The sequence below is a fragment of the Drosophila elegans genome, unplaced genomic scaffold, assembly GCF_018152505.1.
Source record: "Drosophila elegans isolate 14027-0461.03 unplaced genomic scaffold, ASM1815250v1 contig_476, whole genome shotgun sequence".
NCBI lineage: Eukaryota > Metazoa > Arthropoda > Insecta > Diptera > Drosophilidae > Drosophila > Drosophila elegans.
Genome location: NW_024545863.1, coordinates 5,721,938 through 5,735,674, shown reverse-complemented (window position 1 = coordinate 5,735,674; position 13,737 = coordinate 5,721,938). Strand labels below are relative to the sequence as shown.

Sequence of the window (13,737 nt, the reverse complement as noted above, 5' to 3'; positions counted from 1 at the left end):
GCATAGTTACATAAAATATACTTTATGAACTGATGTTTTTAGAAGTGCTGTAGAGGAAACCCCCTTGTAAGCGAGCTCCTGCTGTTGCTGAGCTCTCTCTCCGCTGGGGTTTTTAGCATGGCCCTGTGTGTGAGTGTTTCGAATTGCTGTCGACTTAAGCTTTATGTGAACGTCTGCTGCTGTTGCTGCTGTTGTTGTAGCCGTAGCTGCTGCCATGTGTGTGTGTAAGATTGGGGCTGTTTGTGTGGAGCTTTTTCTTGATTTTCTTATAAGTTATAGGCGGCAAAAAGTTAAAGTCGTGTCGCATCGCACCGAGTTTCTGGTGCCTGCAGACTGTTTCAAGAGTTGTTATTGTTCGATCAGCTTGGCGTTTATGAATTCGGACTCGGATTCCTCCCCCCTGACCGGGTTACAATAATTGTGAGCTACGGGTGAGTGGGAACAGGGGTGAAGAAGTCGCAAATTCCGCTGGCAATGTCAGGAAAGGTCGCGGGACGAGCGGGGCAGAGCCGTTGCTGTCCCGTGCTACTCCTACCCACCGGGATGGTTTGGCAACAACATTTGGCATCAGAATGGGTCCGAACACCCACCCAAAACATCTGATTGCCATAAATATGTTTACCGTGGACGAAAGCGATGGCGACGGCGACGACGAACATACCAACTCAATCTCAGTCATATGCTCGCGTTCATATCTGTGTGCGTTGGCAGTTGCTTAATTGCGGTTGCCGCTTGGCTAATTCATAGTAGCTATCACTTTCATTTAAATAAATAAATACTACAAAAATGCCACCTGCCGGCCGGCATTTGCTGCCATTGCACTTGATTGAATGCTGAATGCACATTCATAGCGGAACTGGTTCCGGTTTTCTTTTGCCATTCCAGGAGCTAATTGGACAGAACAGCAACGACAGCTCCAGCGGTGGGGCGCACAGTGGCATGGGCTCTGGTCCACCAGGCACTCCCAATCCCCAGCAGGTGATGCGACCCACACCCTCGCCCACCGGCTCCTCCGGTTCGCGTTCCATGTCCCCGGCAGTGGGTGAGTACACTCAACATTGATTCATACACTATTTTGAGGAGACGGCTAATTAACCGCTTGTATTGCTGCAGCCCAAAACCATCCAATCTCGCGTCCGGCGAGCAATCAGTCAAGCAGCGGCGGACCAATGCAACAGCCGCCGGTTGGGGCGGGAGGTCCACCGCCGATGCCACCGCATCCGGGAATGCCAGGAGGCCCGCCCCAGCCGCAGCAGCAATCTCAGCAGCAACAGGCATCGAATTCGGCCTCGTCGGCGAGCAACTCGCCGCAGCAGACGCCGCCACCGGCACCGCCGCCCAACCAGGGCGTCAACAACATGGCCACGCCCCCACCACCTCCACAGGGGGCGGGCGGAGGGTACCCGATGCCGCCGCACATGCACGGCGGCTACAAGATGGGCGGTCCAGGCCAGGCACCCGGTGCCCAGGGATATCCGCCGCAGCAGCCACAGCAATATCCACCAGGTACGGATTAAGATCCTTTCTTGTAGTCTGCTTATCCATTGCCCGTCTTTTATTGACTTGTATGGTTTATTAAAAACCAAGATATACGACTTTGAGTAACCTAAAGCAATGTAATTTTATAATGTTTAAACTCAATAAGTTTTAAATTTGTATATTTAGTTCTGTTATTTTTGTGGCAAAACTCGCTTGCTTGTCCAGATTTCTCCTAAATTCTCTGTAGTAGCACTCCTCACCATTGGTTTACTTGCAGGCAATTACCCGCCACGCCCACAGTATCCCCCTGGCGCTTACGCCACCGGACCACCACCACCCCCCACAAGTCAAGCGGGAGCAGGCGGAGCCAACAGCATGCCCTCGGGAGCCCAGGCCGGCGGCTATCCGGGTCGGGCCATGCCCAACCACACTGGCCAATATCCGCAGTATCAGTGGGTGCCGCCGTCGCTACAGCAAGCGGGACCCGGTGGAGCACCCGGTGGCGCGATGGTCGGCAATCATGTGCAGGGCAAGGGCACACCGCCACCGCCGATTGTGGGTGGACCACCGCCACCGCAGGGCAGTGGGTCACCGCGACCTCTGAACTATCTGAAGCAGCATTTACAGCACAAGGGCGGCTACGGAGGAAGTCCAACGCCGCCGCAGGGGCCACAGGGATACGGCAACGGACCGACCGCAATGCATCCGGGCATGCCGATGGGGCCACCCCACCACATGGGACCTCCGCACGGACCCACCAGCATGGGCCCGCCCACCAGCACACCGCCGCAGTCACAGATGCTGCAGGGCGGACAGCCGCAGGGGCAGGGACAGGGACCCGTTGCGGGACCGGAAAGTGGAGGCCCGGAGCATATATCGCAGGACAATGGGATCAGCTCTTCGGGGCCGACGGGAGCCGCGGGCATGCATGCAGTCACCGCGGTGGTCACCACCGGACCGGATGGCGCGCCCATGGACGACGTCAGTCAGCAGAGCACGCTCTCGAATGCATCAGCGGGTAAGTAGAAGCCGGACTGCTGCCCTTAAGACATTTTCGACTGACTTAATTTATGTTTTTACACAGCATCCGGCGAAGATCCACAATGCACCACACCAAAGTCGCGCAAGAATGATCCCTATAGCCAAAGTCACCTAGCCCCGCCGAGTACGTCGCCCCATCCGGTCGTAATGCACCCAGGCGGCGGTGGCCCTGGCGAGGAGTACGACATGAGCTCGCCACCCAATTGGCCACGTCCGACTGGAAGCCCGGTAAACAGAGCATGTTCTTCAAACTGAAGCAATATTATGAACATCTATATTTCTCTTCGAACAGCAGGTGTTTAACCATGTTCCGGTGCCGCAGGAGCCCTTCCGCAGCACCATCACCACGACCAAGAAGTCGGACTCACTGTGCAAGCTGTACGAGATGGACGACAATCCGGAGCGGCGCGGCTGGCTGGACAAGCTGCGGTCGTTCATGGAGGAACGGCGCACTCCGATCACCGCCTGCCCCACCATCTCAAAACAGCCACTCGATTTATATAGGTTATATATTTATGTAAAAGAACGTGGCGGATTCGTCGAGGTATGCAAGGTGCCGTAGTAACTCCTTTTACTAACTTCTTTTTAGATTTACTACTAGCAAAACCAAACCAAATCAACCAAACCAAACCAAAACACCACCAACGTAGTTAACACGAACCAAAACCAAATCCAAATAAAAGAACAATCCGCATACATATATAGATAAAAATCAATATTGTGATTTGGCTACAGTAAACAGCAACCTAAAGTCAAGCCTTCCAGCTACTTTTGTAGCAACCTTTTGACCCAGCTCCAGCCTCTGATCCATGTGTCATGTGTCCAAATTGTAGCTGCATCCTGCGTTTAGTTTAGCTTACCGTGGGGCAAGCCTTCCTTGGGAAAAATCTAAAGCAATCGTTGTAAAGCCTTGGTTTTCCCTTAGATTGAATGCTCTATGCCGAATCCAAGCACAACTTTACCTCTAATTATTTTCATCTCAACTACTGTATATCGCCAGGCATGTCCTCAGATTTGTTTTTTCAAAAGTAATTTTTGTAATACAATATTCAGATACAAAGATACAATTTAAAATTCAAGTAAACATTATCCGTTTTCAGTTGCTTGTACTTTGATAGAGAATGAATCCAAGCTATGGAATCCATTATTATTAAAGTCACTAATTAAAGAGATTTTGTTCTTTTCTTATATGCATCCACTTTGAAAATAATTTCAATACTATTTATTAAATAGTTTAACACATTTATACTTTCAATTTATGCTTTTGTTTTAATTTTTGAATATTTTTTCAGAAGCTAAAATAGAAAATTTTTTTTTTATTTTGGTTGGTTATATTTGGAACTCTTTTTCTCAACTTTAACATACTGTAGTCCCTTTATCCCATCCTCATTTGTCCAAGTTTTGTACGTAGACTATCGTTTAACTTAGAATCTTGGCTCCTTTTTCACTTGCTAAATGCATCCTCTCAAGATCTGTTTGTGCTCGCAACCTTTTGATACTCTTTTTTCGATCGACACTTGCGTCATGAACTTTGGAGTCCCTGTATTGGCTCTCAATTAAAATCGCTGCGATTCTTTCGTTCCGTCAGGTGACCAAAAGCAAGACCTGGAAGGACATTGCCGGACTGCTAGGCATTGGCGCGAGTAGCAGTGCGGCGTACACGCTGCGGAAGCACTACACCAAGAACCTGCTGACCTTCGAGTGCCACTTTGACCGAGGTGACATCGATCCCCTGCCCATTATCCAGCAGGTGGAGGCGGGCAGCAAGAAAAAGACGGCCAAGGCTGCTTCGGTTCCTTCGCCAGGTAAGTGTCTACCAAGTGCAGTGATTGTTTGCTGTCCTGCCCGTTTTATTCGAACAGTCCATGCTTAATTTAAATTTTCTTTTCGTTTTTCTTTCGTTCCGTTTTTGCTTGCACACTTCCCGAAAATTTCCGTTGAAAATGTTTTTCACCACTCTCTCCTCGTCTAATCCTCCAAAATCGTCCAAAAACGACAACGAACAAAACGAATGCACAAACAATTTGCAACCAATCGGTGGTGGACATTTGGATGCTGGAACCACGAATTCCACAGGCTCGTCGAACTCGCAGGATTCGTTCCCGGCCCCGCCAGGCTCCGCCCCGAACGCGGCCATCGACGGCTACCCCGGCTATCCGGGCGGCAGTCCGTATCCGGGAGCCAGCGGACCGCAGCCGGACTATGCGGCTGCGGGCCAGATGCAGCGGCCGCCCTCTCAGAACAACCCGCAGACTCCTCATCCCGGTAAGAATCAGTTCAACTCTTTCATTGCTAAAAACAAAATGATTCATAGAGTGGCAACACGTCGACCACGTATTTGCTAACAACACAGTAGAAATAGCCAAGCTGCCCTGTATTGTTTAAACTTACTCCAGTTTATGTGAAATGGTATTGCCATAGTTTTAAAATTGATAATTTTGAAACACATCCAACTACTGAATACCATATCAGCTAAATACTATAAAAGGGTAGCTCTTTGATTTATACTACTGTTGCCAAGTTTAACGGAGCTTGCCACTCTGATACATAATAGTTTTATTTTATTTTGTGGTAACCACTTTGTGTTATGGTATCTTTGTTTTTAATTATTGCTAAATTGTTATCTGATAGATGATATGCTTCTTCTCGAAACTATTTCGCCTAATACCCAACTTTCTGTATATATATATATATAAGCGTGTATTTAGGTATACGAATTTACATGTTTATGTTGATCAATCATTATTAATTTGATGTGTGTATTTTGTTTATTCATTTTTATGTTTTGTAACGTTTGTGTGGGCGCACTACTAAAATATATAACTCCACAACCACCACCACCACCACCATTACAACAACGATGCTTCCATGTATCTCCACCAACTACCAACTACCAAAAACAACAACAACAAAACCATTCATTTGTGTGATTCATTGACTCATTCATTTCGATTCATTCAAACCACCAAAAATCATCCAAATCGCCGCTTGCCCACCCCTCAGGCGCCGCCGCCGCTGTTGCCGCCGGCGATAATATAAGCGTGAGCAATCCCTTCGAGGATCCCATTGCTGCCGGTGGTCCGGGCTCGAGCTCGGGAGGTGGGCCAGGACCAGGACCAGGTGGTGCTGGTCCCGGTGGTGCTGGAGCTGTTGCTGCTGTGGGCGGCGGTGGCCCACAACCACATCCACCGCCCCCACATTCACCGGCGGCCAGTCAACAGCAGCAGCAGCATCCACAGCACCCACAGCACCACGGTCTGTCCGGGCCACCACCGCCACAGCAGCAACAGCAGCAGCCGGGGCAGCAGCCACCACTACCACTACCAGCCGTGGGCGGTGGTCCACCACCAGCACCACAGCAACATGGGCCTGGTCAGGTGCCGGTGTCGCCGTCGCCTCAGCAGCATGTGCGCCCAGCCGCCGGAGCACCTTATCCGCCGGGTGGCTCCGGCTACCCAACGCCTGTGTCTAGAACGCCAGGTATACTCATCTTTTATTTTGCTCCCTCATCTCTTTCTTTACCTTATTTTCACGTTTTTCCCTTCATGTGCCATCGTTCTTTTGTTCGTCTTTCAGTTGCCTACTATTTTTTCGATTTAGTTTTTGTCTATTGACTGTGATACTAACTAGTTTGTAATGCTTGCATGGCTGTTATAATGCAATTAACACTTCTAATCTAAGCTACTAATACTTACTATTTGGTTATTATGATAACCTAAAGGCCTCTTAGAGAGTTTCAGTTTTTTATTATTAACTTGATTTGTTCATAAACTTGATTGATAATGATTTTACTGTAATTTACAAAATTGAACGTCGTAAAACAGATAACACTTCTTAAATATAAATAAGCTTTGATATACAACATTAACTTTTATACAACTTTTCTTAAACCATCTTTAGATATTGGTATGCGTTTTATTTTAGTAACGTTTTAGTTTCAGACGTATGGGACTCCATTCAATGGTCGTCTCTTCGCAATCGTTTAAATATTTTTGTTACGCAAGCAATATTCAGTTTTTGTGGAATCGTTCTTATCATTGTGTTTTCTTTATGAACTCATTTTACAGGCTCACCCTATCCATCACAGCCCGGGGCTTACGGACAGTACGGCTCGAGCGATCAGTACAACGCCACAGGGCCGCCCGGCCAGCCATTCGGACAGGGTCCAGGACAATATCCGCCCCAGAGCCGCAACATGTACCCTCCCTACGGGCCGGAGGGGGAAGCGTGAGTGCACCCCAATTAACCCACATCAGTCCCCACACACAACGACATCACATCCATCCAGACCCCCATGCACACTCACCACCCTCTGTACTGTACTGTACTGTAGCCACCCGATATGAACTCACTGGACTGAGCTCGCAAGCTGAGATTTATTACTGAGAAAAGCTTCACTAACCTCCGATTTTTTTTGTTTTTTCCACTCTTTTGCAGTCCTCCAACCGGTGCCAATCAGTACGGTCCCTATGGCAACCGACCATACAGCCAGCCACCGCCGGGCGGACCTCAGCCGCCGGCGCAGACGGTTGCGGGTGGACCGCCGGCCAGCGGAGCTCCAGGAGCACCACCCAGCAGCGCCTATCCGACGGGTAGGCCCACCCAGCAGGACTATTATCAACCACCACCAGATCAAGTAAGTCGTTATAATAGATTAATAAAAAGACATTTAATATTCCTCTTACAACATTCATTTAAGAAATGATGATTTTTCAAAGATTACGGAGCCCGTGTGGACCTTAAATTTGTAAAAATTTAATTATATCTATATTTTTAATCTTAATAATTAATTATTTAAATTTTTTACGCAACATGGTTTAGTGCAACTCTTTGCCTTTTGAACAATACATAGTTTAAGGGAGCTTTTAGTGAAAGTATGCGACCATTTAATTTTCGTACAAAATGTTTATAAAGAAATTATTGTAAAATTCTTTCGAAAGATATTTATTTATTGCCTGTTAAAGATTAAAGATAACTTGATAAAGTGCTAAAACCATGGCCAGATTCAAATTCAGCAATCCGAAATCTATTAGAAAAGCATTTGGCTTAACTTAATTAATATAAACTATTTCGAATAGAACTCAATTTTAATTGAAATGTTTACCTTTTGCAGAGTCCACAGCCACGTCGGCATCCCGATTTCATCAAAGACTCACAGCCCTATCCAGGATACAATGCTAGGCCTCAAATTTATGGTAAGTTCTGCCTTAGAACTCTTTGCCTAAACAGTTGGGTAATAATTATCTTCTTTATTTTTTTTTTTGCAACCAGGTGCTTGGCAAGGCGGTACCCAGCAGTATCGGCCTCAATATCCAACCTCGCCTGCCCCGCAAAGCTGGGGAAGTGCTCCGCCTCGCGGTGCAGCACCTCCGCCAGGCGCACCACACGGCCCGCCACTGCAGCAGCCGCCCGGAGTGGGCCAGTGGGATCAGCACCGCTATCCGCCACAGCAGGGTCCGCCGCCGCCTCCTCAGCAGCAGCAGCAGCCACAGCAGCAGCAGCAGCAACCGCCGTACCAGCAGGTGGCCGGACCCCCTGGACAACAGCCGCCACAGGCGCCGCCACAGTGGGCCCAGATGAACGCTGGTCAGGCGGCGCAGCCAGGAATAGCGCCACCCGGATCGCCACTGCGTCCGCCCTCCGGACCAGGACAACAGCAGAGGATGCCCGGAATGCCGCCGCAGCAGCAACAGTCACAGCAACAGGGCGGAGTCCAGCAACCACCGCCACAACAGGCTACTCATGGTGGCGTTCCCTCGCCGGGACCGGGTGGAATGGTGAAGCCACCGTACGCCATGCCCCCGCCACCATCTCAGGGTGTGGGTCAGCAAGTGGGTCAGGTGCCACCCAGCGGCATGATGGTTCAGAAACAGCCGCCGATGCCGGGCCAGGTAATGCAGCAACAGCCACTGCAGCAGCAGCCTCCGCCGCATCAACATCCGCATCCTCACCAGCATCCGCAGCATCCGCAGCACCCGCATCCGCATCAGATGCCGCCCAGTCAGACGGCACCGGGCGGTGGCTACGGTCCGCCCGGAATGCCTGGTGGCGGTGGCCAGCTGGTGAAGAAGGAGTTGATCTTTCCGCACGACAGCGTGGAGTCCACCACGCCGGTGCTGTATCGAAGGAAGCGGCTCACCAAGGCCGATGTGTGCCCCGTGGATCCGTGGCGGATATTTATGGCCATGCGATCCGGTCTGCTGACCGAATGCACCTGGGCGCTGGATGTGCTTAACGTGCTATTGTTCGACGATTCTACGGTGCAGTTCTTTGGCATTTCGAATCTGCCTGGCCTGCTGACTCTTCTGCTAGAGCACTTCCAGAAGAATCTCGCCGAGATGTTCGACGACCGGGAGAACGAGGAGCAAGCCTCGATGCTGGCTGAGGAAGGGGCAGATGACGATGCCGACAGCGGCACTGTGATGTGCGAGAAGTTACGGACCAGCGGACGACAGTCGCGTTGTGTGCACAGCATCAGCAGCTACAACCGCAGGCGGCACTATGAGAACATGGACCGCAGCGGAAAGGGCGGCGCCAGCAACGGCAGCGATTCAGAAGATGCCGACGAGGGAATTGATCTGGGCCAGGTGCGTGTGCAACCCAATCCCGAGGAGCGCTCGCTACTGCTCTCCTTCACGCCCAATTACACGATGGTCACGAGAAAGGGAGTGCCAGTGCGCATCCAGGCCGCCGATCACGACATCTTTGTGGACGAGCGCCAGAAGGCGTGGGACATAGACACGAACCGCCTGTACGAACAGCTGGAGCCCGTGGGCAGCGATGCCTGGACGTACGGATTCACCGAGCCAGATCCCCTCGACGGCATCATAGACGTCTTCAAATCGGAGATTGTTAACATTCCATTTGCACGTTTCGTCCGCTCCGACAAGAAGGGAAAAACGCGGACAGAAGTGGCGAGCACGGCCAGGAAGGCGGAGATAAAGCTGGAGGAGAACAGCTCGGAGGAGCCGGCTTTCAACAAGAAGAGGCGACTGGTCAGCGGCGGCAGCAGCAGCAGTGGAGCCCCCGCCGAGGGCAAGAAGTCGAAGCTGACGAGTGAGGAATTTGCCCAGCCAAACGTTGATGTGAAGAAGGAGCCGGGCTCGGCGGACAGCGATTGTCGCCCCGTCGACATGGATATCGAAGCACCGCAGCAAAGGTTGACTAATGGCCTTGCAGCCTGCCCAGCCTCAACTCCCGCCGTCTTCGATCCCCGGACAACGGCCAAAGATGTGGCGCAGGTGCTGCAGCGGAGGCGTGACTCAAGCTTTGAGGACGAGTGCTACACCAGGGACGAGGCGTCGCTGCACCTGGTCAACGAGAGCCAAGACTCGTTGGCGCGGCGCTGCATCGCCCTTTCCAACATCTTCCGCAACCTGACCTTCGTGCCCGGCAACGAGACGGTGCTGGCCAAGTCCACCAGGTTCTTGGCGGTGCTGGGACGACTGCTTCTGCTGAACCACGAGCACCTGAGGCGCACGCCGAAGACACGTAACTACGACCGTGAGGAGGACACGGACTTCAGTGACTCGTGCAGCTCGCTGCAAGGGGAGCGCGAGTGGTGGTGGGACTACCTAATCACCATTCGGGAGAACATGCTGGTCGCCATGGCCAACATAGCCGGGCACTTGGAGCTCTCGCGCTACGACGAGCTCATTGCCCGCCCCCTGATCGACGGACTGCTGCACTGGGCCGTGTGTCCGAGTGCCCATGGCCAGGATCCGTTCCCGTCGTGCGGACCCAATACGGCGCTCTCGCCGCAGCGCCTGGCCCTTGAGGCGCTCTGCAAGCTGTGCGTGACGGATGCCAACGTCGACCTGGTCATTGCCACTCCCCCGTTCTCGCGACTGGAGAAGCTCTGCGCCGTGCTCACCCGGCATCTGTGCCGCAACGAGGACCAGGTGCTGCGCGAGTTCTCCGTGAACCTGCTGCACTACTTGGCCGCCGCCGATAGCGCCATGGCTCGCACTGTGGCGCTGCAGTCGCCGTGCATCTCCTATCTGGTGGCCTTCATCGAACAGGCCGAACAGACGGCGCTGGGTGTGGCGAACCAGCATGGGATCAACTACCTGCGCGAGAATCCCGACTCGATGGGCACCAGCCTGGACATGCTGCGGCGAGCAGCCGGAACGCTGCTCCATCTGGCCAAGCACCCGGACAACCGGTCGCTGTTCATGCAACAGGAGCAGCGGCTGCTCGGCCTGGTCATGTCGCACATCCTGGACCAGCAGGTGGCTCTGATAATTTCGCGGGTGCTTTACCAAGTGTCGCGCGGAACCGGGCCCATACACTCGGTGGAGTTCCGCCTGCTGCAGCAGCGCCAGCAGCAACAACTGCGTCCCGGCGCGGTGGAGAAACAAGCTGTCAGTTCGGGAGCAAGTGCTTCAGTGAAAGCGGAATCGTCGGCATCAGCGGAAACGAGTTCCGTTGAAGCGAAGCCGGCATCAGCAGCCACGAACGCAGTGGTAAACGATGAGAGCAGCAACAGCAGCCAGCAGTTGCCGCCGGCAGCGACATTCAACGATGTGAGCAACAGCAGCACCAACAGCAACAGCTGCGGCACAGTCAGCAGCAACCAGACGAACAACAGCACCACCAACAGCAGTCACAGCAGCAGTGCGATTAGCAGCCAATCTGCGTTGGCAGTAGCCACATCAGCAGCGGCGTCAGCGGCATCAGCAGGTGCAGCATCCGCAACATCAGCAGCAGCAGCTGTAGTAGCAGCAGCAGCAATGGCCAGTGATCAGCAGCAGGTGAGCAAGGCGGCTGCAGCGGTGGCGGCCGCTGCGGCCCTGAGCAATGCCAGTGCAGCGGCAGCAGCAGCTGCGGCGGCGGCAGCGGCTTCCGTTGTCCCGCCCACCACGTCCTCGACGAGTGTGTCCGCCGGAGCGGCGGTGGCCCAACCAGCGGCGGCACCGCCGCCAACCAATGCAGGAACAACGACAGCCGTTGCGTAGTATACGACAATGATGCCAGCGTCCTACTACTGGCCACGTACCCCCCGAGGGGCAGTCGACTGAGCTGGAGTTGGATGGAGTAACAGCGCGCCGAGGAGCGGCTCCGAGGCGCACGGGCAGCAGATGATCCCTAAACCGATGTAGAGGAGGCATGTAAATTTACTTAATTGGCGCCGACAGGGAAGAAGGCCGTGTCCGAGCTCCGAGGATACGTATAGGGGAACTCAGCAGCAGGTGGATTGGCTCCAACTATCCATCACTGTAACAGTCAATACAATAACAACTGTATATTTTTTCACTCAAATCTAAAAATAGTAAATATTATAACTAAACACTAAGCATTAAGCAATTACAGCAGCAAATTAATGATAATATGAAACGGAAACGAAATCGTAAACGTAAACTGTTCACGGCGAAAACTAGAATAGTTTAACTGATACAGACCGATCGATCGATCCGAGCTGATCCGATCCGATCCGATCGGGGATTATTATTGAGACGAACATAACGCGGAAGATAGCGATGGGGAGAGCGAAATTCAAGCACACAGCATACTTATTGTATTAAATTTAATAAAAATGAAGGGACGAGAAAAGAGGAGTAACTAACACATACATATGCATACGCACGCTATGGTTTATCGTATATTAAATATATATATATATAAATAAATGCATAAATTAACATTTAACAACATGAGAATGAATTGTGTATGTAAAAGGGATGAATGCATACATACGTACATATAGACATCGATATATAAATATATAGAGAATAGTTTTTAAATTCTACAACTTACTAATACCTACATATTACCACAATGTGCAGCATAGGAACTCGTAAACTGAACAAACTGAGCAGCAAAAAAGCATAAGGAAATATTAAACCCAACCAATCCACTGTGCGACCCCAGAATATGCCCAATTGTATTGCAGTTTAATGGATTTATTGTGGACTAGGGCAACGCAGAGAAATGAAGAATGTGAGGTGATTAAAACAATTGTACATACTTAACTATTATGTAAATTTCACTGTATTTTTGTTTTTTTTACGCAATGTTACAAGGCACATGTAAGTGGCAGCACTGCATTTCGTATTATGTTTATGTGTATGTTGTGTGGATGGTCTGCGAAAATTCCAATTTCTTAGTTTTAATCGCGTAACTCGAAAGCGAATCGAAACAAAATAAGGAAAAACAAACAAACCGACAAATGAAGGCAAACAAACAATTTAAATTAAAATCAAATTAGGTGATATAAATATACATAACATATACATACATATATTGCATATATAAAAAAATTGAAAAAGATGAAAAATGGAACACCATAATGCTGTAATTTTTATGTTAACTGTATTATTTGCTGGAAGTGCTGCTGCTTCATTTTATTTTATATTGAACTTACTTAAGGCGTAAATGACAAGATAAATAATTAGGTTTTTATCTTAATCTTAATTTAAAATATTAAATAAATAACACCAAGAAAACAAAACAAAACACAACCATAAAATGCTATAAAACACAAAGCAAAGCAAAGCAAATCGAACTAAAGCTGTAGAGAAGCACGCAAAAACGACTAACAACACACCCATACCCAAAAAGCTTGGCGTTAGGAAAGGAAACCAATAAACCATTAAAGCAAAACCATATATATATGGGTGGGTGCACCAATTTGTATACTAAACTTTCTCACATATAACTAAAGTGCTACATAAGAGAACGAACATGAACTGTCGATCTCCCGATTCTAGCCTCTAGTTCTAGTAATCCTCCCATACTCCGGGGCGATTGCCTAGTTCTAGAGGAACTACAAGAGATTGAGAGATAATAGGAAAGTGCTGCTGTTGATACGTGTATTCGTGTAGTTGTTTGCAAACAAATATTATAACTCAGCATCTCGATATATAACGTGTAGTTATTAGTCTATAATTTGCTAGGATGTAAATGTATGTCCCTCAAACTTAATTTAATTATTTAATTAATATACATACATATATGATATACAATACAGCCTTTGTCTTTGTTGTTTCTTGTCGCGAATGGAGAATGGGAAAATTGGTCTCAGTTCTTTGAATCGGTTTTAATTTAAATCATTTGATTACCCGTTAACTACTAATCGATTTTCCCGGTTCATCGGCGTTTAAAGCAAGTTTCCATTTTTTTTTGTTGAATTTGTTTTTCTTACTTTGCGCAAATTTTTAATTCTACTTAAAACTTTATTCCTAAGCGCAATTTTGGTTCTTTATTTGGGACTTATCA

General features: G+C 49.6%; 1 protein-coding gene across 12 annotated transcripts in view; it reads left to right on the top strand.

The window, feature by feature from the left end:
* LOC108140542 (trithorax group protein osa) overlaps positions 1 to 13,484 on the top strand; it is a 30,608-nt gene extending 17,124 nt beyond the window's left edge. For 3 of the 12 annotated variants that reach the window (XM_017263373.2, XM_041709469.1, XM_041709470.1), the window contains exons 5-16: positions 886 to 1,042; positions 1,114 to 1,506; positions 1,757 to 2,497; positions 2,564 to 2,748; positions 2,813 to 3,073; positions 4,109 to 4,324; positions 4,557 to 4,785; positions 5,524 to 6,000; positions 6,588 to 6,747; positions 6,958 to 7,156; positions 7,634 to 7,715; positions 7,792 to 13,484. In XM_017263373.2, coding sequence (XP_017118862.1) covers positions 886 to 1,042; positions 1,114 to 1,506; positions 1,757 to 2,497; positions 2,564 to 2,748; positions 2,813 to 3,073; positions 4,109 to 4,324; positions 4,557 to 4,785; positions 5,524 to 6,000; positions 6,588 to 6,747; positions 6,958 to 7,156; positions 7,634 to 7,715; positions 7,792 to 11,477 — 6,786 coding nt within the window. In that variant the 3' untranslated portion in view covers positions 11,478 to 13,484. Of the gene's footprint in view, positions 1 to 310; positions 432 to 885; positions 1,043 to 1,113; positions 1,507 to 1,756; positions 2,498 to 2,563; positions 2,749 to 2,812; positions 3,074 to 4,108; positions 4,326 to 4,556; positions 4,786 to 5,523; positions 6,001 to 6,587; positions 6,748 to 6,957; positions 7,157 to 7,633; positions 7,716 to 7,791 lie in introns of those variants that run through there. The other 9 variants (XM_041709476.1, XM_041709474.1, XM_041709472.1 and 6 more) reach the window with 9 other exon arrangements.
* The last annotated feature ends 253 nt before the right edge of the window (positions 13,485 to 13,737 follow it).